General features: G+C 41.4%; 1 protein-coding gene across 1 annotated transcript; it reads left to right on the top strand.

Moving 5' to 3' along the window:
• The first annotated feature begins 405 nt into the window (after nucleotides 1-405).
• On the top strand, nucleotides 406-21,563 carry RNF13 (ring finger protein 13). The gene is made up of 10 exons (XM_027891891.1): nucleotides 406-482; nucleotides 5,245-5,372; nucleotides 7,727-7,807; nucleotides 8,774-8,899; nucleotides 10,864-10,951; nucleotides 12,811-12,901; nucleotides 13,368-13,473; nucleotides 14,804-14,897; nucleotides 18,393-18,473; nucleotides 20,100-21,563. The coding sequence occupies exons 2-10, from the start codon at nucleotides 5,259-5,261 to the stop codon at nucleotides 20,462-20,464; spliced, it is 1,146 nt and encodes a 381-aa protein (XP_027747692.1). The 5' UTR covers nucleotides 406-482; nucleotides 5,245-5,258; the 3' UTR covers nucleotides 20,465-21,563.
• Nucleotides 21,564-22,536: the final 973 nt, after the last annotated feature.

Here is a 22,536-nt window from a genome sequence, read left to right as displayed (position 1 = left end):
GCTGGGAAATAGGTACAAGGCCCCGAGAAGCCGGTGGGGGGGCCTAACGCTCAGGTTAATTCCGCCTCCTCTCTTGTCCGCGTTTGGCGTTGCTGTTTAAGACAAGACCTCCCCCAGCCGCCGGTGGAATTCCAGCCCCGCACTGTCTCCTACCGCAGGTTGCGGGAGTTGTGTGGCGGAGCAGCCCCCCCTCCCCGCGCTCCCTCAGGCCGAGCCGCCTCGAGGCGGCGCTGTGGGCCCGCCCGGCGCCGCGCGCCCCCTGGCGGCGGGGCGGGAGAGGCACCGCCCTTCCCCGCGGGCGGGTCCAATGGGGAGCCACGCCACGCCCCTTCTTGGGTGAGTGACAGCCTAGGAGGCCAATGAGGTGCCTCAGAGCTGTGGCTGCGGCTGCGCGCCGTCAGGCGGAACTTCCGGCGCAGGCGCTGAGCGCACGGAAGGCGCCATGGCGTGGGCCTAGGCCGGGCCGCGGGGCCGGGCCGCGGGTGAGTGCGGGGCAGGGCAGGGCTGTAGGTGAGCGCGGGGCCGGGCTGGGCCGCGGGTGAGTGCGGGGCAGGGTAGGGGCTATAGGTGAGCGCGGGGCCAGGCCGCGGGGCGGGTGAGTGCGGGACCGGGCCGGGCTGCGGAGCCAGGCCGCAGGTGAGCGCCGGGCCGGGCGGGGTCCCCGGGACGCAGATTTGCCCTGGGGTGCGGCCGCAGCGCTCCTCGGGCTCTCCCCGCCGCCGGGCGCCCGGGCTGTGCGGCCGCTGAGCATTCCCAGGCCCGGCGCTTCGTTGCGCAGCGCTTATTTGCCTCCACCCTTGGAGTGGCGAGGCGGGGCGCGGTCCTCAGCGCGGCTCAGGCGGAGCCAGGGCTGGGCTCGGATGAAGCGGCCGTGGCCTCGGTGCTGCCCGGCCCCGTGCGAGGGAGCGGAGCGGGAGCTGCTGGGGCGCTTCCCGAGCGTCGTCCCTGGCCCGGGGAAAGCTCGGCCCTTGCTTGGGCATTTCGCGTCTCAGCCCGGTGTGCGGTTCCTGAGGCTGGCTGCGCTCCCAGGTGCTGGCTGGTATTGCAGGATAATGAGTAGTGTGGACTCGGTCTGGCTGACAGCCAGATTCCTAGTGATAAGATTAAAGTGAATTGAGAGGAAATGTTCCTTCATCTTAACGGGTCTGACTCTGATTTTCCTTTGTGTGCATTAGCGTTCAGTTTGGTGAGAGGTGTGAGATGGAGATTTGGGTCAGTAGTGATGTGATGGCATGAAAATGCAAAAAGAGATATGGGGGGCTCGAGGGATGTGAATGACAGTTATTGGTATTAGCTTGTGGAGTTTTGGAAGGTGCAACCCAGGCTACTGAACTACTTGGAATGTTGTCACTGAAGGTGCGTCAGGACAAAGTTTCTGTATGTTATTATGATTTTTTTTATTCCTGTAAGCATTATAATCCTGCTAGGCTTTAAATAGAATTTAAAATTGTTTAATACACATGTACAGGTTTGAGGTTTTTTCACAAGTACAAGGGAAAGAGCTGTTTTATTGAGAGAGTTGAAGCACACACATAACCATGTGGGCATGGGATTGCTTTGTGTTGTCTTCTGCTCTGAAACACATTTTGAGTTGATTGAGATACAAATGTGTGAAAACTTGATATCTGTGTGTAGTTTGTGCGATCTGGTTTGTGGATATTTGCCAAAAGCCCTAATGTTCTTATCTGTGTCTTGAGCCATATAATTTCTTTGTGACACCTGTCATAAATGTGCTCGGTGTGTTTACTTCAGGGGTGTCTTGCTGCTCGTAGCTGTGGTCCAGCACAGCCCACAATTTCCTGTCCATGTTTCTGCCCTGTTCAGTCCCTGACAGGGATGCAGCACCTCAGGCTCAGTTTAGTTTGTGAGTTCTGGGATGCAGAGTGGGAAGAAATGCCCAAAGTTATTTATGGATGACTTTGTCCGTACACACTGGAAAATCAGGTGTAAAGTGCTAAAGGTTACTGCAGAGCCAGGTTCAATTTTTTGTGTGTGGTTTGTAGCCTAACCCTTAATTCCACACACCTGTATTTCTTTGTGCTCTGAGCTGCTTCCCTCAGCTGAGAGGGGGATGCTTTCCAAAGTGCTACGGAATTTCAGGAATTGTAAGGCTTTTTCACTCGTGCTTGAGGCAGCAGTTCCTGGGCCTGGAGGAACTTGTATGTACGACAGGGAAGACTTCACTGTATGTGCATGTTGTTGGCAAGGACCAATTTAATTCTGATATTTTCTAACCTTGTTCAATGCTCTTTTAGTGCTTTTCTCTCTGTTGTAAGGTATGTGTTGAATTTACTGTGTTGGTTAAAGTGCTGTGATAGCTTCAAGTGTATTGTTGCTTCTGTCATAGTAAAGATGGCTGTATTTTTCAAACAATGGTTCTTTTGTCCTTCCAGTTTCACCAATGTCCTCTTTTTTTAGGGCAGGCTGATGAGAAAAGCTGGTAAGTCTTAATTTAGCAATAAAAATTCATTAATTTCGTAACTCATTACCAGTTCCTGTGACTGTAACTTCAGTTCCCGTGAACCAGTTGAAAGTTTCACAAAGCATCATATGTCTAAATGACAAGTCAGAATTACGAGAACTCTCTTGAAAATATCAGCTGTTTGCTCCCAATAATAATAATGAATTCTAATTCTCTTCATGCTAGTTTAAATCAAATCTGACTCTGATATTTGTTTAAATTAACATTGAGAATCACACATCATGGGATGATGCTTTTTTGCTTGAAAAGCCCACAAAAGATAGGACAGGAAGACAGGAATTCTTAGGTGTTTCTTGATTCTGAAAGAGAAAGCAGTAGTGTTGGCTGTGATTTCTCTGATGAGTCAACAGAAAATTTTCAGAATGGAATATCTACAGTCAAATGAAAACAAATCCACATGGAACCATTCCTACAGAAGCTACAATTGGGAGGCTTTCAACAATCATACAAACAATTTGGATGGCCTAATTGAGTTTAATTATTTGTGAAGTACTTTTAATTCCTCCAATTAAAGAAGTTAGAGGAGATCCAGATGTTCTGATTATTATATTATTAAGCACATACTATTCACTTCTAAAACTTGTCTATGAATTATTTTACTTCTTATAGCAATATTGGATCCCATGTATTTGTGTTTGGTTTTTGTTGTGACAGTTTTATGTTATTTCCAGTAATCTCTTTGAGACTGGAAAAATCTTAGACTTGATCTGTCTGTGAACTGAGCAATTCTCTTACATCCAGCAGTGGCAGTGGTTACATTTCCTGCTGAATGTTGCACTTCATTGGTGCCTGTTTGGTGCTCGGGGGTTCAAGGTGTATTTGAATTCTGAATGTTGGATTTTCTAGCTTGGTCCCATTTAGGTGTGAGTTTTTGTAAGGGGAATAAGATGTTCTGTGCTTTCTGTGTTCCTGAGAGGCTGCCTGCCCCTCATCATGCTGTAGCTAAGCCTGAGAGGAATGTGAAGTTCCTCTGTAGACAGCTGATAACCGTGTGTCTCCAGACTGGATTGTGCCTGTAGCAGCAGCGCAGGGATGGTCAGTCACGACTGTTGGTGCAGAGCAGAGACCCTGGGGTTCTCATGGGGTTGTTCTGAATGCCAGGGAATTTCTGGGAGTTGGTGATGATCTCTTACTCTGTCCCAAGGTAATAAGGAAAAGGCTATTGGGGGAGGCTGAGATAGGGTAATTCTCCATTTCTATTCCATGGTCTAAAGAGATTTTGTTGTTTAGATGGCCCTTGTCAAAGAAAACCAAAAAAGTATTTTTTTAAGCACTGAAATTTATTACCTCAGTTAGTAGTTTTGTTGGAAATAAAGTTTCTGTGTGAAAGAATTCTTTGATAATCTCTTTTAAGACCATGTCCAGCAGACAGAGGCAGTTGTTCATCCTAGTGGATCACAGTGCAGAATCCCACTGAGCTTTTTCTCCCGTGAGCTTGTGTTGCTGTAGTTGTCCCACTGAACTCTGTAGGATGGGCACTTGTAGCAGCAGACACAGGGAAGAAAACTAGTAGTTGTCTCTCGAATTCCCTAGATGGAAGGGCTGTTAATAAATGATCCAGAACATCTTATACTGGCACTTTGGGGAAACTGCATTGATGGGAGTTCTGCTTTGATAGAATACGACATCTGGGGAAAAGACAGTGAAAGGGTAAAGTTGTAGGAAAAAACAAACACTACTTTAATTCTTTTAGGGGAAGAGGGGCATGGCGTTAATCTGTCCTGTATTTTGGGAATATCTAACAGGACAGATGCCTCTACATGTAGCTCATGGGTAATGGGGGACAAGTTTGATGAGCATCTGGACATTCTTTACCAGTTCCACGTCCTTCTTCTCTGGAAGTCTCTATCCCTTTGTCAACTAACCATTCCTGTGGTTCAGATTGCGTTTCTTGATAGCATAGATTGAGGCTGAATCTCACCCATTACTGCAACTGGTTATGGATGCTTGACTTTCAAGTTTTGCTGTTGGAATTGTTACCTCCCTATGAGTGTGGACTATGGGACAGCCTCGTGTTTGTGTAAGAACTGAAAGCCCCATATTGGAGGAAATGCTTTTGGGCATGTGGTATTAAGAATTTGAAATGAAAGCGTAGCAGAAGCACTATTTCTTACTACATTAAACGTAATATTTCGTGGATTTGAGTTGCAGATTTGTACCATGCTGTTCATATGTTTGTGGATTGTGAGAGCATAAGTTTGCAGGCCCTTATTAGCAAAGCAGAATTGACTTCCTTTTAAAGTCAGGAGCTGGGGAAGTGCATCTAAGCAAACTTTACATAGTAGTCACGTCCTTGTCTTGAAAGACCTCAAAAATGCATGCTCTTTCCAGGGGACCAGAGCTGCTGCCCAGTGCAGGTGTCTCATTGACGCATCTCTGAGTTTCTCTGAGGTCGATACAGTTGATTTGTGTTTGTTACACGTTGGTCTCACACTTGCAAAAGAAGTGTATATTTAGAGTAAATGCTTTTAGACTCCAGGTGTATGAGGAATTTTGCTGATTTGGATTTACGCTGGAAGAAGGGAATTTTAAAATGAAGAGTCTAAGGATGATTAATATAATGTGAATATTCATCCCTTGCATAGCTGTATGGTGCCTAAAGCTTTCTGAAGTGCTGCTCTTACGATTTTGTAGATTTTGCATGCGGTCCCTCCCACTGAGGTTAAATGTCTTGCCAGAAGACACTTAACCAAGAGAGCCCCGTAAAATGACAGAGCAAAGTATTTACCATGTGCGTTGACTCTTGTTTTTTTTCCTTGCAGGTACTGAATAAAATATGCTGTTGTCAATAGGAATGCTGATGTTGTCTGCCACTCAGATATACACTATTGTGACTGTGCAGTTATTTGCTTTCCTGAATCTTCTACCTGTGGAGGCAGATATTTTAGCAGTAAGTATATTTTCTACATAGATGAAATATCTCTAAAATCAAATCTTCTTTTCAACTATTCTGTTAATTTATCAGTTAATACAATAAATGTTCCAGCATGGTGCTTGAAATGGAATTACCTTAGCAGTTTATTTCAATAGAAAAAATAAATTGTACATTTTCAAATGACTTTGCAGATGATATGTGCTCAGGTACCGTGACAGTGAAAGCACTTAATTCCCTTAGACATTTGCAAAGTTCCACTCTGACCAGATGTCCTGTAGCATGTGATAATCCTATTAAAAGAATTCCATGATTTGGCTGAGACAGCAGTTTAAGTTTTGGTGATGGGTGCCATTTTGTAGGGTTACTGGATATAAATAAATAAAGTAATCAATCTTCTATGGCTAGTATAATTTATGTGTGTGTGGAGGCCTTGTCAGGAAGGGTTTTTGTGAGTACTACACCTAGATGTAGCTATTTTTTAAATAGCTGAAAATATCTGCTGTCGTTAAGAAAAAATTTTGGGGTGTGTAGAATTTCAGATCATCAGGCTAATAAACAGTATAATGAAATAGGCCAATGGGAAGAGTTTTTGTTTTGCTGTTTATTACCAAGGTGATATGTTGTGAAGTTTTAAGAAGGATGTTATAAATGTCTTTGTAGGATAGAGCTTAAGCTATCGAAATAATTAAACCTGAATACTGTAGGCTCTGTGTTCTCTGCTTGTTCTAATGATATGCAGAGGAGTTTGTAATACCATATCAACTTGAGAGAACAGTGACAAGCCCTTGAAGCCAAATTTTGAAATAAAAATTCTGAAAAGTATGTGGTAACATGGGGTTGATGAACACTGAAGTATGTTGTTTGGATCTTCAGTTGTTACTATTTATCAATACTTTTTGTAGGAAAAAAGTAAGGAAACAATGCAGATAGATAATTGCTTAATTGCAGCACTGACGTGACCATTTTATTGTGAAATTTGGAAGTGTTATTCTACTGTAAACATAATTTCTCCTTTCCTCTGTCACCAAGCCCGTGCTTCCTCTTTTCATAAAAAACTTGACTTTTATTCTTGCTTCTTCCTCTCTTATAAAGGTTATTTAAACAAAACAAACAACCCCACACACACCTCAAAAATTAAAATAGGGCATTTTGGAAGTTTAGTTTAATTTTTTTCTATTTAAACTTTTGTGTGCAGTATTCTAAAATGATTCCATATAAAAATGAAGTGTCTTTTTTTCTTGGATATTTGAAAGTTGCAGATTTATTCTGAGAATATCTTGAAGTAAGAAATGAAGACATGAAGTGGACTCTAAACTACTGCACAAAGGAACCAATGGAATGCTCGGAAAAGGGAATGTTAGCAGTGTCACGTGGCATTGCTGGCATACAGATCATTTACAATCTCGAGAGATTTCACAGTTTAATGATTACCCATTTGTTTGCAAAACTAGTGTAGTTTTGGGTTCACTAAGGAAAAATTCTTCTGTTCCCTTGTAATTTAAGTCTTTATGCTTCTGTGTTCTCGCATAGTTGCAGCTTCAAATGAAGGATCATGTATGTGTAAAGTGCTGTTATGTGTATTTGAGGCAGAATTGCTTATTTTATAAAAAAGGAGTAAAAATAAATAGGTTTGTGTCTGACACTTGGCTTTAGCTGGGACTTGCCAAGTAACTGGCGGTGGCACAAGCTCAGGAAGGATGTTTTGAAGAAGGTGGTGCACTGGTGCTCTGTGTGGTGGAAGGTTGGGGGGAGAGACTGTGGAGCACATTGATTATACAGACAAGGAAGCTTCCTTGAAACTTGGCTCCATTCCCACCTCTTTCGCCTCAATTTTGTTAGAGTCTGTGGGAAGAAAGCTCCTTCAAAATGTTACTCCTCTGGAGGAGTTCAGATAAATCATGGCAGTGTTTATCTCTGAACTATAGTTTGAGTTCCTCTGTCTAAGTCTGGCTGTTAGAAAATGTCCCTCTGAAGCAAACATGAGCCTTACTTGGCTGTTCTGTGTGACAGTGGGATGATACAAAGAATAGACAAACATTTCTGAGTCACTAAACCATTTAGTAAAACTTACAACTGATGTACATTCAAGTCAGTTATTGTAGAGTTCACAACTTTTGCTTTGTATGAGAAAAATGTAGCATGCTTTCAGTTAGCACCTTTTCCTGTATGACTTCTTTGTTGGTCAGGCATGGCATAGAGCTACTGAAGATGAACAAGGAAAGATGGAACAAAGCTTCCACAGATTTATGTCTTTACAGTGTTCTTCTGTTTTAAAGTGGAAGCTCATGGTCATTCTAAAACTTGCTAACTATTTTCTGTCTTGGTGCAAACCTGTTCTATTTATTTCTTTGTTGGTTTGTTTCTCTTAGTACAACCTTGAAAATGGAACCCAGACTTTTGATGACCTGCCTGCTAGATTTGGCTACAGACTGCCAGCAGAAGGCTTGAAGGTGAAATAAATTATATATATATATATATATATATATATATATATATATATATATATATATATATATATAAAATGTATATATAGGTATTATATTATACACATCTCCCGAATATGTATCAAGAGAACTGTATCTGCTGAACATTTTCTCTGTAAACTAAAAAAGATAAGAGTTGCCTGTTCTTCTGTCTGTAGGGTGTATGGCCCCAAAATCTGGCTCTGCAGCATTGTTGATGTTGCAATGTTGTGAGTAACCACTATGCAAAAAATGAAGCTGGTGTGAAAGTACAAGGCTGGATCACTCTTCAGTTGCATGTGGCCCTTTTAATTGCAAAGGGGAATAAAGTGCTATAATGATACCTGTAATTCAAAAATTCTCTGCAATTCCCCTCAAGCAGACTTCATTTCCGTGCCCAGTGGGTGTTCCCATGGGCAGAATGGTGTTAGAGCTGTATAACAGACGGTGATTAAGTGATTTACCCAAGTAGTGAGCCAATTTAATACATCAAAAATAGATATAAGAAGCTTTGATTTTAACCTTTTTAACTGCTAGACAGCTCTGTGTCTTATTTAAGGTAGGTGTCATCACCTGTGTAGAAGTAATAACAAGTTTAGTCCTGAATATTAAACTAAAACTTCTTCCTTTGCCTTAAAATTTTAATTACTTTAAAAAATGCTGTGATATTGGTTGCAACAGGATGCCATCCTCTTTATGTTAAATTATACTGCAAAGTCTGAGTATGATGTGATTAGAAAAACTATTTTCTTTCTAACTTTGTAATTCTTTACAGACAAAGATTCTGATGACTTAAAGTCAGAGAAGTAGCAGAAATCTTGCTACAATATAGGATTCAGCTGATAATAAGAATTTGCTTAGCTGTTGTGTGAAAATGTGGTTTTATTCTTGTCTACCAACTCTTTTGTTAAGACAAATAGGAAAGAAGCTCATGTTTCTGTTCATGTTTTCTAGGGATTTCTAATAAATTCTAAACCTGAGAATGCGTGTGAGCCTATAGCCCCACCTCCACTGAGAGACAACTCCTCTGGTGCTTTTATTGTGTTAATCCGAAGGCTGGAGTGCAACTTTGATGTCAAGGTAAGATTTTTTAAATTATTTTTTATTATTATTTATTTTTTTCCTCTCTCTTTCAAAGAATTTACTGGTACTTTAGAGAAATATCTACAGCTGATAGTAGAGTAGGTACTGATGTGAAGGGGAGGGAGAATTTTATTTTCGAGGCAGATAAGGCAGAGACCATCAAGTCCCACCTACGATCGGACACCACCTTGTCAACTAGACCACAGCATTGAGTGCCACGTCCCTCCAGGGACAGTGACTCCCTCACCTCCCTGGGCAGCCCTTCCAATATCTAACCATCTTTCTCTGAAGAAATTCTTCCTCGTGTCCAACCTAAATTTTCCCCTGGTGCAACTTAAGACTATATCCACTTGTCCTATTGCTGTTTGCCTGGGAGCAGAGCCTGACACCCAGCTGCCTGCTACCTCCTGTCAGGCAGTTGTAGAGAATGGTCCTCCCTGAGCCTCATCAGGGTCACCCCTGAGTCACCTCTTCTCTGGACTAAACAACGCCAGCTCCCTCAGCTGCTCCTCACAGGACATGCGCTCCAGGCCCTCCAGCAGCTTGGTTGCCGTTCTCTAGACCCACTCCAACACGCTGATCTTTAGGGTCCCTTCCAGCCTTTAACATTCCATGATGTTGAAAATGCAAAATTAGAATTATCTGTGCTTGGATAGAATATATGGCTTTCATGAAAATGACCCCTTGGCATGCTATAGCTAAGGATGTCTTAAGGAAAACAGGACTTATATATTTCATGTAATATTGATGAAAAAGGGGATTCCCACACATTTGCTATTAGACAAAGAGCAAGGCTGCAAGTGGATCAGTCAGCATTTCCAAAGCGACTGAGCGTATCTGTGCGCTCACTGGCCAGTGAATTCACCTCTGGTACGTTGTCAATACTATTGCAGTATTGCATTTTATAATTGCACACGTAGTACAGCATTTTGCCCTGCAGTTTCTGCAAGGAAGTTGCATATGTGCCAAGATGTGAGCTAAATTACCCATCAACTGCATGACTGACTTCAGAATGCAGATTTTAACAAAAACTGGAGTTAATTTGAAAGTCCCATCTCTCCTGTTTTACACTGAAAACTAGAAATGCAGGTGCGTAGCTGTATCTTGATTTCTTTGTGGATATTTTCTGTGGTGATGTAATATTGGCCGAACTCCCAAAATGCATCTATGCTGACATCTTTAATGGATTTTTTTTTTTTTTTGGTAATATTGGGACTTCTCAAGGTATCTGCATCCTACATTTTCCAATAACATTGTCTTGTTGTTTGAAATATAGTCATTAGCAGGACGGGAAGAGAATCAGTATTGTTGGGATGAAACCCAGATTTTTCTCAAGGTCCTCTAAGTGCTTTTTGCAGCTTGTGAGGGGTTTTTATACTGTGGCGGATAGAGTATCCAGGATGAATAGTTGTAAGCTAAGTTGTGTTAGTGACAGTCACTGCAATAAATGCCATTTACATGGATCTTGGGCTTTGCTTGTATTGGTAAAAATGTAAGTCTAGTTCAGAAATGTAACTAATACACAGGATGTTAATAGCGTTGTACCCAGTTAAATTTTTCCCTTTTCCATGAGAAAACTTCTGATACCTGGGATTTCAGGTGAGATATTCCACATTTATCAAGTGGTAATTTCTAGATTACATTAATGACTTTATTTTCAATTGTGATCACATATTATTTTTAACTACCCATAGAAAGTTATTAACTTTATTTTTAGTATATATAAACATTGTCTTTCTGCAGACAATAATAAATTGGTTTTCTGGAGAAATAACATAGTTACATGAGTATAAGAAAAATTATATGATTTTGCTTTGAAAGGAGACACTTATTTTGTAAGTGCAAATGATGTTGCACACATATTAATAACTCCCTGAAAGTGTTCCTTGTCTCAGGGCACAGACAGGTTACTGTGTTTGGAAGCAGTAGTCTTTCCAACAAGTCTTTTGTGTGGTTTACAGGTTTTAAATGCCCAGAGAGCTGGATACAAGGCAGCTATAGTTCACAATGTTGATTCTGACGACCTCATAAGCATGGGATCCAACGACAGTAAGTACAGGTATCACTTCTTCTCTCCTGTTTGAAAAACCATTTCACCCACTGGCAAGAGCATCACCACCTAAGACCCCTGAAAACCCCAACAACAAAACCACTGGCACAAACAAACAAAAATAAAACAAAACCAAACAAAACCCAAAGAAAAGAAAAACACTCCCAAAAACCAAACCAAAACAAAAAAACAACAGCAACAAAAATTGAAAAAAATCCACCCTAAACAGAAATCCTTCTGCTTTTAGCATTTAAAAATGGGAGATATTTGTATAAAAACATATATGTATACTTGTGTGTTATTAGTGACATTGACTTTTACCTTCTCTGAGCATTTCTTTTGGTTTTCTTCCAAATTTAGTTTGCGTTCTGGGTTAAAGGGTTAAATCTGAGATTTATACGCCTGATGTGGAAAATAGCTGATGTGTTGTTAATTAAATAGAAATATAGGAAATGTAGAAAAAATACATTCGGAAGGAAATGAAACTTTAAAATACAACTTTTTAGTATTTAGAGTCACTGACCCATTTAGGTTGGGAAAGACTCTCGAGATCATAGAGTCAAACCATGATTGTTAGTGATTCCATTTTGTTGTTGCACTGTTGGGTACACTTTCCTGTTCCTCTGGACAAATGGATTCTAGTTTCATAGGAATACGTATCACCTGTACTTATTTTCAGAATGTTTAGAGACCAGGGCATGATTTATTATTTAATTCTCATGGTAGCTGTTCTGGTTTTAACCTTGGTGGAGTGAATATGTTCAGAAGATCTTGTAGTCTAGTCAAACTGCTGAGTTTGTTTTATGGGGGGTGTGTGTGTTTTTTTCTGTAGTGCTGCTATGACTTTCTTTGTGACGTTTCTTTATTTTGTCCAATTTTTGAACTTGCTCAGTATGGAACAAGAACATAAATAAGAGTAAAATAAATTCTTTCCCTGTGGAAACACCATTGAGTAAACTAAGAATGAACTCCACAAACTAAATGGGAGCTGAGTAACCCAGGCACTTATGTGAAAGTGGGTTTAATGCATTCTCAGCCTGTGTGAATCTTATTTTCGTGTTTCACTGAGAAATCAGAATGTAGAACAAGTCCACAACAAACACAGATCTGGTAGTGTGAGGTGACACTTGGGGAACCTGACAGCTTTGATACGGTCTAAACTCTGGTTACTTTGAGCCTTAAATGTGAAGCAGTAGGGGGCAAATCAATATAAGGTAAAGCTGAGGAGAAGGTGTTCTGGAATATGGGATTTATCTTTCAATAATTTTTCATTTATTATTGCCTTCACTGGTAAGCAGAGAAGACAGTTCATCCAGTTTCTTGAGACTGAAATAAAAATGTGGGACTTGTTCATTTTCTCCCTTCTTCTTTTTGACCTCATCTAACCACAGTTGTTTCCAGTATGTTTACTTATGTCTCTCAAGTAAAAAGGAGGGAAGACAGATTAATTAAAACTTACAGAGCCAGATCACAAAATCATACAAGTTGTCAGAAATTCTGGGAAATGAGTGGAGCTGTGTGACTTGTATCAATTTTCTGAGTAAAGAATGGTGTTCTGGTTAAACTTACTCTGATGATTACTTTCTTGTCAAAATATTTTGGTTTTATGCTCTCTTTAAATATTCAATTGGGAATTTTGATTTTTATACCTGAAATAAAGTCCTTAGAAATTGTTAAGGAAAAATAATAGCACTTGTATGACGTAAAGCTGTAGCATGCATGTACATTTGTCTATATGTCACTATTCTAATTTGTTTTCCTGTTGTGATAGTCTCATAATTCTAAGTCTTATGTCTCAAGACTTCCCATAGAGTGTCCATGTAATAACAGTTATATTTTTCTGTTTTTTTCTATACAGTTGAAGTTTTAAAGAAGATTGACATTCCTTCTGTCTTTATTGGTGAGACGTCAGCCAATTCTCTTAAAGAAGAATTTACTTATGAAAAGGGGTAGGTTACCTAACATGCAGCTGTGTTATTCCTTGCATTAGGTGTCTTTTGAGATGCCTCTTTTGAATATTTACAGATTTAAAATAGGATGTTGTGATAACAGAGGCTATAGGTATTCCAGGTAAAATCTTGTGCCTGAGAGCAACCCACAATGCTTTAGTAAATAAGAATGATCTCACTGTATCTTTTGATATCATGTGGTTTTTTTTCATTCTGCTGTCAAAGCAGCTGTGAGGTGGTTTTTCTGGTTGCTCTAGATTTATGATTGAGGTCAGGAAGTAGTTTTAACTCCAAAAATGTCCTGAGAAACACTGTTTTATCCTTTTATTTAATTTACCTTACACTGTGTGGGTATTGGCTGAATTTTCTATGTTTTTGTGCACAGATAATATTCCTATAGTGTGTCTAGTGACAACCTTTTGTTTAATTTTTTTTTTTAAATTGTATTTATTCTTCTTCCCCACAGTGGCCATGTTGTGCTAATCCCAGAGTTCAGTCTTCCTTTGGAGTACTACTTAATCCCCTTCTTAATAATAGTAGGAATCTGTCTTATTCTCATCGTCATATTTATGGTAAGTTCCTTCTGTTAATAACATTTTTCCTTTCAAACATATGGTCAGGGAGCTGTCACATACTTAGGTTAAAGGAAGGGATGCAGTAGGGGAACAGTGAAAGCAACGTGTACAGCACGTACCTGTACCACGCTTGCCTGTAATCCTTTAGCTTCTCAGTAAAATAAAGAGGTGCAGAGTTTCATCAAAGGCATATCATGAGCCTTTCAGATGTTCTCCCTGCCCTATGCCTACTTACAGGGAATTGTTCTCATTGCCACTCTTCCACTGCACAAGCCCTTGCTTTTTGGCCCCCTACAGAGTGACCTGTCTTTGTGCTCTTGTACACTGAGAGCACGTCCCACCTTACCAGCCTTAATAATCATGAGTCCCACTGTTCCATGGTGCAGGGCTCACTGGTTTATACTGCAGGTGTAGTGATGAGTGCAAGCACAGCGTACATATCTCACAGCACATACACTGCCTGGAGAGGTTCTCAGTTGGGACATCTCTCCTGGAAAAGGTAAGATAGCATAGCTGTATATTTTTTTAGAATACTTAGCATCCCAGTTTTTGGAATCTCTGCCCAATTTATTATTTTACCTTTTAATAAAATCCAAGTAATGCGTCAGCTGTTCTATAAACACTTTCTTAAAATATTTTGTTCTGCATTAGTATTTTTTGCACTGCGAGTTACGTGTTTCACTGACAATCCTGGACGCATTTGGCACAATCACAGTTGCAACAGCTCTCTGAAAACAAAGCAGAATGCTAAAAAAAACCCGTAAATCACCTGTAAGTGATCAAAGTTTTTGATACAGTCTTTTACAATATCTCTCTGGACAAAACATGTCCCTTAAAGCTCATGTGTACACAGTACGATGGGTGTCAGGAGGGTCTGCTCAGGGGGCTGCAGTGAAGGGGTAGCATCTGCCTGACAGTCGGGTGTCAGTGGTGCTTATCAGCTTCACAGCCACTTCTTGACCTGGGCACCGGAGCTGAGTACACACTGAGTAAGTTTGCAAGGATACTAAACAGAGGAGATGTTGATGCCCTTGTGTCCTGCTTTTCACACACCTCATTAGAGGATTGCAGCAATAGCTGTTATTTTTTGTAGTACGGAGATAACTTTTTCTCTCTTTGTATACTCTCAGTTCCAAGTGCCATGGTCATGGAGAAATCCTTTAGGCCTGTTTGGCTTCTTGCTTGAGTCCAGGCAAGGGAAGAGGTGATTCAGTGTGAACTGCAGTTCCCTTTTGACCAACTTACTGCAAAGCTTCATAAATCAAAACTTTTATTGTTCTTTTATTGTTTTAACTTACTGTTCATTTTGTCTTATGTATGTTCCCAGATCACAAAATTTGTGCAGGACAGACACAGAGCAAGAAGGAATCGGCTTAGGAAGGATCAGCTTAAGAAACTTCCTGTGCATAAGTTTAAGAAAGGCAAGTGGATCATTCTTTGTTTTTAACACCAAAACACTGTAAATTTGGGGGCTGTTAAGTTTTAGAGGTGATTTTGAGTACATTGAAATAGATAGTAGGTTTTGGAATGAAAGCACACGAAAAGTTTGGCTTGACCCTGTTCTCTGAAATAGAAGAGGTCTAACATTTCCTTAATGGGAGCAGAGTAGACTATGGGTGAGCATTAAAACGTTGCATAATATACTGCAAAATCAATGCAGAAATACCACAGAAGTTCTTTGTGGGCCTCCCATTGACAGTGACCACAGCAGTCAGTCACTGTGATGCAGTATTTCCTTTATTTGGAACTCCCACCTGCAGTGCCGCATCCAGCTCTGGAATCCTCAGCACAGGACAGATGAGGATCTGCTGCAGGGCATCCAGAGGATGCCACGGAGCTGCTCTCAGGGCTGGAGCCCCTCTACTCCAGAGCCAGGCTGGGAGAGCTGGGGCAGCTCACCTGGGGAAGAGAAGGCTCCAGGGAGAGCTGAGAGCCCCTTGCAGGGCCTAAAGGGGGCTGATAGGAAAGATGGAGATAGACTTTTTACCATGGCCTGTTGCAACAGGACAAGGGGCAATGGTATTAAGCTAAAAGAGGGTGGATTCAGACTAGATATTAGGAAGAAGTTTTTTACTAAGGGTAAATGAGTGAGGGTGATGAGGCCATGGTACAGATTGCCCAAAGTGGTTATGACTGCCCCATCCCTGAAACATTCATTTGGGTGGGGCTCTGAGCAACCTGATCTACTGAAAGATGTCCTGCTCATTGCAGAAGGATGGAATAGATGACCTTCCAACTCAGACTGTTCTATGATTCTATAATTATTTGTCTGAAAACTGGTAAATATTAGTGGCATGTAAGTTGCCTGACATTGTTGAGAGTATAGAAATAAAACTAACTTTTGGGTATAACTTCTCTGCCTTTCTAGAGGAGTGCTCCTTTCATTTAATCACAATACTTCTGTGAGGGCAAGAACAATTCCAGTTTAATGCCAAAATACTTGCCATTGCGATTTTCTGTAGTGAATAAATTGATGCAAGTTCTAATGACAAAGTTCAGAAATTAAGCTGTTACTTTATTCAGTGAATAGAAAAGCTACCTTAAGGCCCTCTCTATTCTAGTCTATTCCTTAAAAGTAGGAAAAAATCTGCTACTTTTCTTCTCCATTTTGTTTTTAAATGTGTTACCATTTTACCATCTGATAGTCATTCACACAAAGTATTGCAAGGCATAAGAAGAAAAAGCAGTTAAATTAAATGATTGATTACCTCCTGGCATGTGTCAATAGGGAATGTATTTGCTGAGGCTCAAAGGCCAGGCCAGGGGATGGAGGTGCCTGGGTTGGGTTCAAGGACAGAACTTTGCCCTTGATAAAGCCAGCCTGCATTATTAATGACAAGGCTCTCACTTTGTGCAGAGCAGATACTCAGTTTGAGAGGATACAGTATTTGTGAAATGTTAATCAGCCTCATAGAAAAAAAAAGTGTTTTTTTTCTGCAGGGCTGACGGAGCCTTTCTCTAGTGACCTACTGCTTTGAATTTGAAACTCTTTAAAATTATGTTAAGCTACTAAATAGTAATTTTTAGTTTTTCTTATTGATTGCCTGTGAAGTCTAATTAGAATAAATATACAAAGTAAATTATGTTGTACTTTAAAGAGAAGTTTCCAAGGAAAAAGTTGCTTCAAGAAGGTCAGTTGGTGTCCTTTTCAGTTAGTTGTGTATGTCTGCAGTGCCTCAGAATTACATGAGTAAGGAGTCAGTCTATGGGAGAGTCTTACTGCTGTCACTTTCCAGCACTGCTCTCTGGGTCTCCTGGTGCCTTCCCTTATTGCACAGTGAGTAACCAGAGTGCAGACACCCAGCCCCGTGGGTTGGGCAGATGACTGCCCGTGTGATGGGATGGACAAACATGCAGGGGAGCACTTGGCCCCGTCACTACCCGGTCCCTCCGCCATGCGTGTCAGTCAAGTGATCGGGAAGTTGCTGGCACATGTGATTACAGCCGTGTGACGGGGAGAGGCAGTCTGGGCCAAGCTGCTTGTTTCCCTGTGCGGTAGTTTGCACATCTAAAGGACACATGATGGTCAGGGCAGCGTGCAGCCGGAGCTTGTGTCTCCTGGATGTGTAACTGATACATTCCTTGGGTGCAATTTTGTAACAAGACAATACCAGTAACTCCTCCAGCTGGTGAACTGCTTCCAACTGCACCAGGAGCAGCTTCCCCTTACCAGCTCCCTCTGCTAATCCTCACTGCCCTTACTGGCCAGGGGCAGTAATTTCACACGCAGAGCTTCCCTGGCTGTTCTACCGATGTCCACAGAGAGAAGATATGCCATATTTCTTCATTCTAGAAACCAGTTTGCAAAGGCATCGCCTGCCTTCCCTCTGACCCTGCTAGGTTTGGTCCTGTTTGCTCATTATTTATATATCTTATCTTATCTTATCACTCATGGAGTTAAGCGTCCCTCTGGAAAGGGCAGTCTCCTCCCCTTTCATGGAGCTCTTGTGTACTTCCCAGAAAAGAATCCTGGGAGCAGAGGGGTATGGAAGGCACCAAAAGGTTCAGGACTTTCTGACTTTCTGTCTTTACCTGGACAGAGAGAGGTGTTTGAATCCATGTGTGTTGAGGCAAAGGATTTAGGAACCAAACCATGGACACTGCATTGTTCTGCTTGCTGCTGTTTGATCTTGAAACTTTGATAGGAGGCAGCAAAGGAATTCCTTGTTTTCCTTTCCTTGTGTGTCCAGCTTATACTTTACCCATGGAACTGTCTTTTTCTCAAGGGTTTTCTGACTTTTTCCCTTCCGACCCTTTTCCCCATTCCTCAAATGGAGTGAGTGGCTGGACTAAAGCCACCACAGGACAGGAGCAGCTTTGGAGGCCATTGTCTTCAGGGAAGGGGAAAGAGCCATCAGAACTGATGGAAGAACCATGTTGTGAAGTCCATGACAAAAAAATTAAACAGGAATGCACTGACCTCTAAGAAGTGTCTCTGCTTTGGTCATATAACGTACCACACCAGTGTACACCATGTCAGTACTGTCAGAGCCGTGTATCCTGTTTGTCACATTGGAGTTACAAAACACTAAACTTCCTCCCATGACCAGACTGTCATTCCTTATTATGATTCTTTTTTTTTACCCTGTTTCATTTGTTGCTATTTTTCTGCCTTAAGTTTTTTCAGTAATTAATACCTGTATAGTAAAGTGAATCCTATATTTTAGATCCTTTTGTTTTTCTTTCAATGAGCATGAAAGAATATTATAGAGATAGCACACAGTTTAAATTTTTTTTTAAATTATCCTGAAGTGGATGATCTCTGGTCCCAAAGAGATGAGAAGTCCAGGAGTAGCTCTGCAGTTGGCAGGAGCTGCCCTGCCTGGGGAGTGGGGAGCACTGGCTCAGATGTGTGTCAGGATGAGGGTCTGCTGCAAGTCCTTTAAAGTCAAACTGATTCTTATTATGTGCTGTAGGAGATGAATACGATGTGTGTGCCATCTGCCTGGATGAGTATGAGGATGGAGACAAGCTCAGGATCCTTCCGTGCTCTCATGGTAAGCAGCTGTATTTTAGGTTTGTATTTGGATTAAAATAGCTCTGTAGAACACTGTCTAAAACCCACAGCAAATATGTTTAGTGAGTGATTAATGAAGTTTCTTTTTGCTAATATGCAGGACTGTGCGTACAAAGTGGGAAAAGAGGAAGCTTGCTTTCTCCTTTTAAAAGCCAAAAGGCTAGCATTCCTACTTCGTATGTTTCCTTGGATGTATACATGAAAGAAAATCTGGGCTTGACACTGCCCCTTAAATATCTGTATTTAATACCTTTTACAGTGAAAAAAAAAAATAGGCTTTTCCTTTCCCCAAGAGAAATAAACCATAAAACCTAATTGAGCTTTTGGTGACCTGAAGATGTGTCTGGAGGGATGAGTCTGTCCTGCAGCCTGTGTCCATGCAGACCCACTGCCTGACTGCACTTGAAGTTGGTGAGATATTTTCCCTGTGACAGTCTTTCTGAAATCCATCTCACTGCAAAGGTGAACTTAGCAGTAATGTGTATATCTATCCACAAGACAAGACTGCTTTTGACTGCCTTAAAGTACAAGGAAGCATTTGAAGTGCTTATATCTAGAAATTTGGAAGAGGCATGGGCCCAAGAGCATCTCTAGATTTAAACGTATTTTTGATAAAAGCTCTCAAGAAAGGTACAATTCACCCTTCCTAGCTTGGGACCCTCTCTCTGCCTCTCTGCTGTAACTATATTACAGCCGTTTTGGCTGGGTACAGTTTTATCCCATTTTTTTCACTGAACTCCTGCTCTGAGCAGGCACTGTGACAGCAATCACCACGTCAATAAGAGATTGTTAACAAAGAGGCAGCTGATGTTACAGCCTTCCATACGCAGCCAGTGACAGGAGCTTTGTAGATCCTCAGTTGTAAAACCAATTTCAAACCAGCTTGACAAACAAGGAGTTCTCAGAAGAGAAAGAAAAGGTCCACGGCATCTCTCCCAGTGGGGGACTGCAGAGGTAACTCAACTTGAACACCACCAACCACCACCACCACCACGAGTGCTTGTGAAGAACATGTTGCCAAACACGCTTGACCACATACTAAACACGGCATGATGGCCTGTGTAAATACAGGCTCTCTGCCAGGTAGAAGTCTCTGTTAGTAAGCAGAGTTGGGTTTTTAATACCATAAGTAAGACACTTATGTACGTTTTTCTTTAAACACAGTACAGTTGCAGTACAGACTGCAGACCTAATTTAAAATCCACAAAATCATGCAGTAATTTTACTTAATAACAAGGTGCTTTGGTACCTGTTGGTGTGGATGTTAGACGTATTGTGAGGATGATGATGGTGGGCATGCCAGCTTCGGAGTGGTTAGAATTCCTCAAGAAGCTTTAAAGGTTATCTCATTAAATGTGGCCTGTTGCAGGACTGCTCTCATTCACTCGGTAGAGAACACAAGTATTCATTGCATATACCCATGTGGGTGAGTTCTGAATCCATCAGGTGTTTTGTCAGGCTGTGTGCCAACAAACGTGGAAGTAAAATTCCCTGTGTGAGTTACATTCTGAAATTCTCCTGTGTTACTGAACAGAAGCATAGTTTAGCAGGTTTCCCTGTCCTTTTCATTTGGATAATGATGTCCTTGCATTTTGTTTTCCAACAGCATATCACTGCAAGTGTGTGGACCCATGGCTGACAAAAACAAAAAAAACCTGCCCCGTGTGTAAGCAGAAAGTGGTCCCTTCCCAGGGGGACTCTGACTCGGAGACGGACAGCAGCCAAGAGGAGAACGAGGTGTCTGAGAACACTCCTCTGCTCAGACCACTGGCCTCAGTCAGCACACAGTCCTTCGGGGCTCTGTCAGAGTCCCATTCCCATCAGAACATGACCGAGTCCTCGGAGTACGAGGAGGATGACAATGACAATATTGATAGCAGTGATGCAGAGAACGGGATGAACGAAGAAAGTGTGGTGGTTCAGCTGCAGCCCAGTGAGGACAGGGAGTACAGAGTGGCAAACACTGTCTGAGACTACTAATGACCAATAGTGTACGAACAAAAGGGTTCTTAAGGCTATTTACAAACCTTTGCGTAGGGAATCTCTTTTAATCTGTAATCCATTTGTTTTCTTTGATAGGAGCAGCAGTTCATGTAGTAGTACTCGGGTTAAATCATTACCGATAGATTTATTTTTGATGCAGGTGTTCAGTCACACATTCTGTCTTCTCAAAACCAACAGTCAAACTGGACTTCACAATGGTAATGAATAATGTTAATAGTTTATATCAATGGAGATATCACACAGACTCTAAATGTCTTTTGTTGAAATGGGATTTCTCTGGAAGTACTTTTATTTCCATGTTGTAGCTACAACTGGGTCATTCTGAGAGCAATATTTATTACATGTAGGTATGTGTTACCCCTTAGGCCCAACAAGACCTGTATTTGCATGTTTGTGTAGAATTTTCCTAAGAACTGTCACCACTACTGGAAGGAAAATGTAGAACAGATCGACATTCTGTGTGCTGGTGTATCAAAGCAGAAGAAATTCCACTTCTATCTCAAAGCAGTGATTCCAAATAATCCTTTGGAGTTTGCCACAGTAGCTGAGTTTAAGAAATTCCATTAAGCAATTCCCAGTTTAAGAAAACTTAAAATATACGTTTAGTTTTGAGCAATTCACAAGGTCAGGTCCACCATAAGCACATTAATTACCCCTCCTTGCTACTACTTTGTTGTCTGGTTTCCAGTGAAAATGCAGGAATTGGGGGATGCCCAAGACAGAGATTTTGTTCCACATAGAAAAAGAATTTTAGGTAAGTATTATATTGATCCTTGGCTCATATATCTCTTACTAAGAGCATTTTATGCTACATTAGTCTGCTAAACTCTGTATATAAAAAATTGTTATTTTCAAATACCTGATTTGAAAACAAGTGCTTACACCTGTCTCACAGAACTCAGTACTTACCAGTGTATCACAAAAAAGGTTAATTCTATATAATACCTCTGTAACTATGTAGAAAGTAAAACCATATACTCAACATGGAGATTTTTTTTATATGGCCTTGACTAAGGAAAGCTTGAAAGAATGTTAATAAACACGTTTTCCACTTTAAATATCAAAAGGAGTTTATTGAACTTTTGCATGACTTGATTCTTCATGGACTCTGCTACTTTTACTACTGAGGTTAAAGTGCTTTTGAAGATGCAAAACATGTACAATTGGGATCCCTGAGCAGACGTTCCCCTGCACTGTGCTGTGAATCCCAGTACAAGGAGCTGCACTGACCAGTGCTGTGTGCAGAGACTCTGAGTTATGTAGAAAACTTTCTTTTTGTTCACTTCTAGCTTAAGGAGGAGTTTGGACCAGCCTGGGTGTGTACACGTAGTGTGGCTGGGGGAGCAGGAAGGAGGACCAGGGTGCTGTGGACAATTGTGCTTCCCCCCTGGCAGCACCTGCGGAGCTGCAGCCTCAGTGCTGGAACCCAGGACAGGCAGGTGAGGTGTTCCCAGGTGTGATTTCTGACCTATGACTCCATGCAGCCACGCATCCTGCCTTGCAGATCTGTCCTCTGCGCCTGGCTGAGAGCAGGGAAAGTTTATTTTGCACAATGAGGCACAGTAAAAGGATAATAATGAAAGGATGATTCATCTCCACACCACTGCCACCAGCAGCCGTGGGGTAAGGACAGTCAGTGTAGTGTATGTTTTCACCAGGCAGCATTCCCCTTCAGCATGCATGTGTCTAGGTGAGTCCAAATGGGAAAATGATTCCTGAAAACATAAGTACTAAGCTGAAATATGTTTCTTAAAATAGGTGCCTGCTGTTGCTATGAATGCATATATTTATTAGTTACTGTATTTCAGGCACCCCAAAACCTGAAGAGTTCCACAGCCATGAACTGAGATAAACTTTGTAATATGCTCTTATGTAATTTTGGTTGTAGTACAGGCTGCAGTTAGATGTTCAGACATCATTCTGCTACAGAAATTCACCAACAAATGCATTTGAAAAAGTAATTCAAGCAACATCTAATTCTTAGCAAGTATTCAAGTGACATACAGACACCTGCTTGGGCAAGGGAATTCGTCAGAAAG

The sequence above is a fragment of the Empidonax traillii genome, unplaced genomic scaffold, assembly GCF_003031625.1.
Source record: "Empidonax traillii isolate 1590-97213 ecotype Southwest subspecies unplaced genomic scaffold, ASM303162v1 scaffold334:size599637, whole genome shotgun sequence".
Classification (NCBI taxonomy): domain Eukaryota; kingdom Metazoa; phylum Chordata; class Aves; order Passeriformes; family Tyrannidae; genus Empidonax; species Empidonax traillii.
Note: the sequence above shows the minus strand (reverse complement) of the source record. Positions and strands in the feature narration are given on the sequence as shown.

Bases quoted from the DNA above. Each gene is read 5' to 3' on its own strand.
- RNF13 (XM_027891891.1), top strand. From the start codon at position 5,259: ATGCTGTTGTCAATAGGAATGCTGATGTTGTCTGCCACTCAGATATAC. The intron at 8,900-10,863 runs GTAAGATTTTTT...TGTGGTTTACAG, and splicing joins AGTGCAACTTTGATGTCAAG to GTTTTAAATGCCCAGAGAGC. The intron at 13,474-14,803 runs GTAAGTTCCTTC...GTATGTTCCCAG, and splicing joins TTCTCATCGTCATATTTATG to ATCACAAAATTTGTGCAGGA.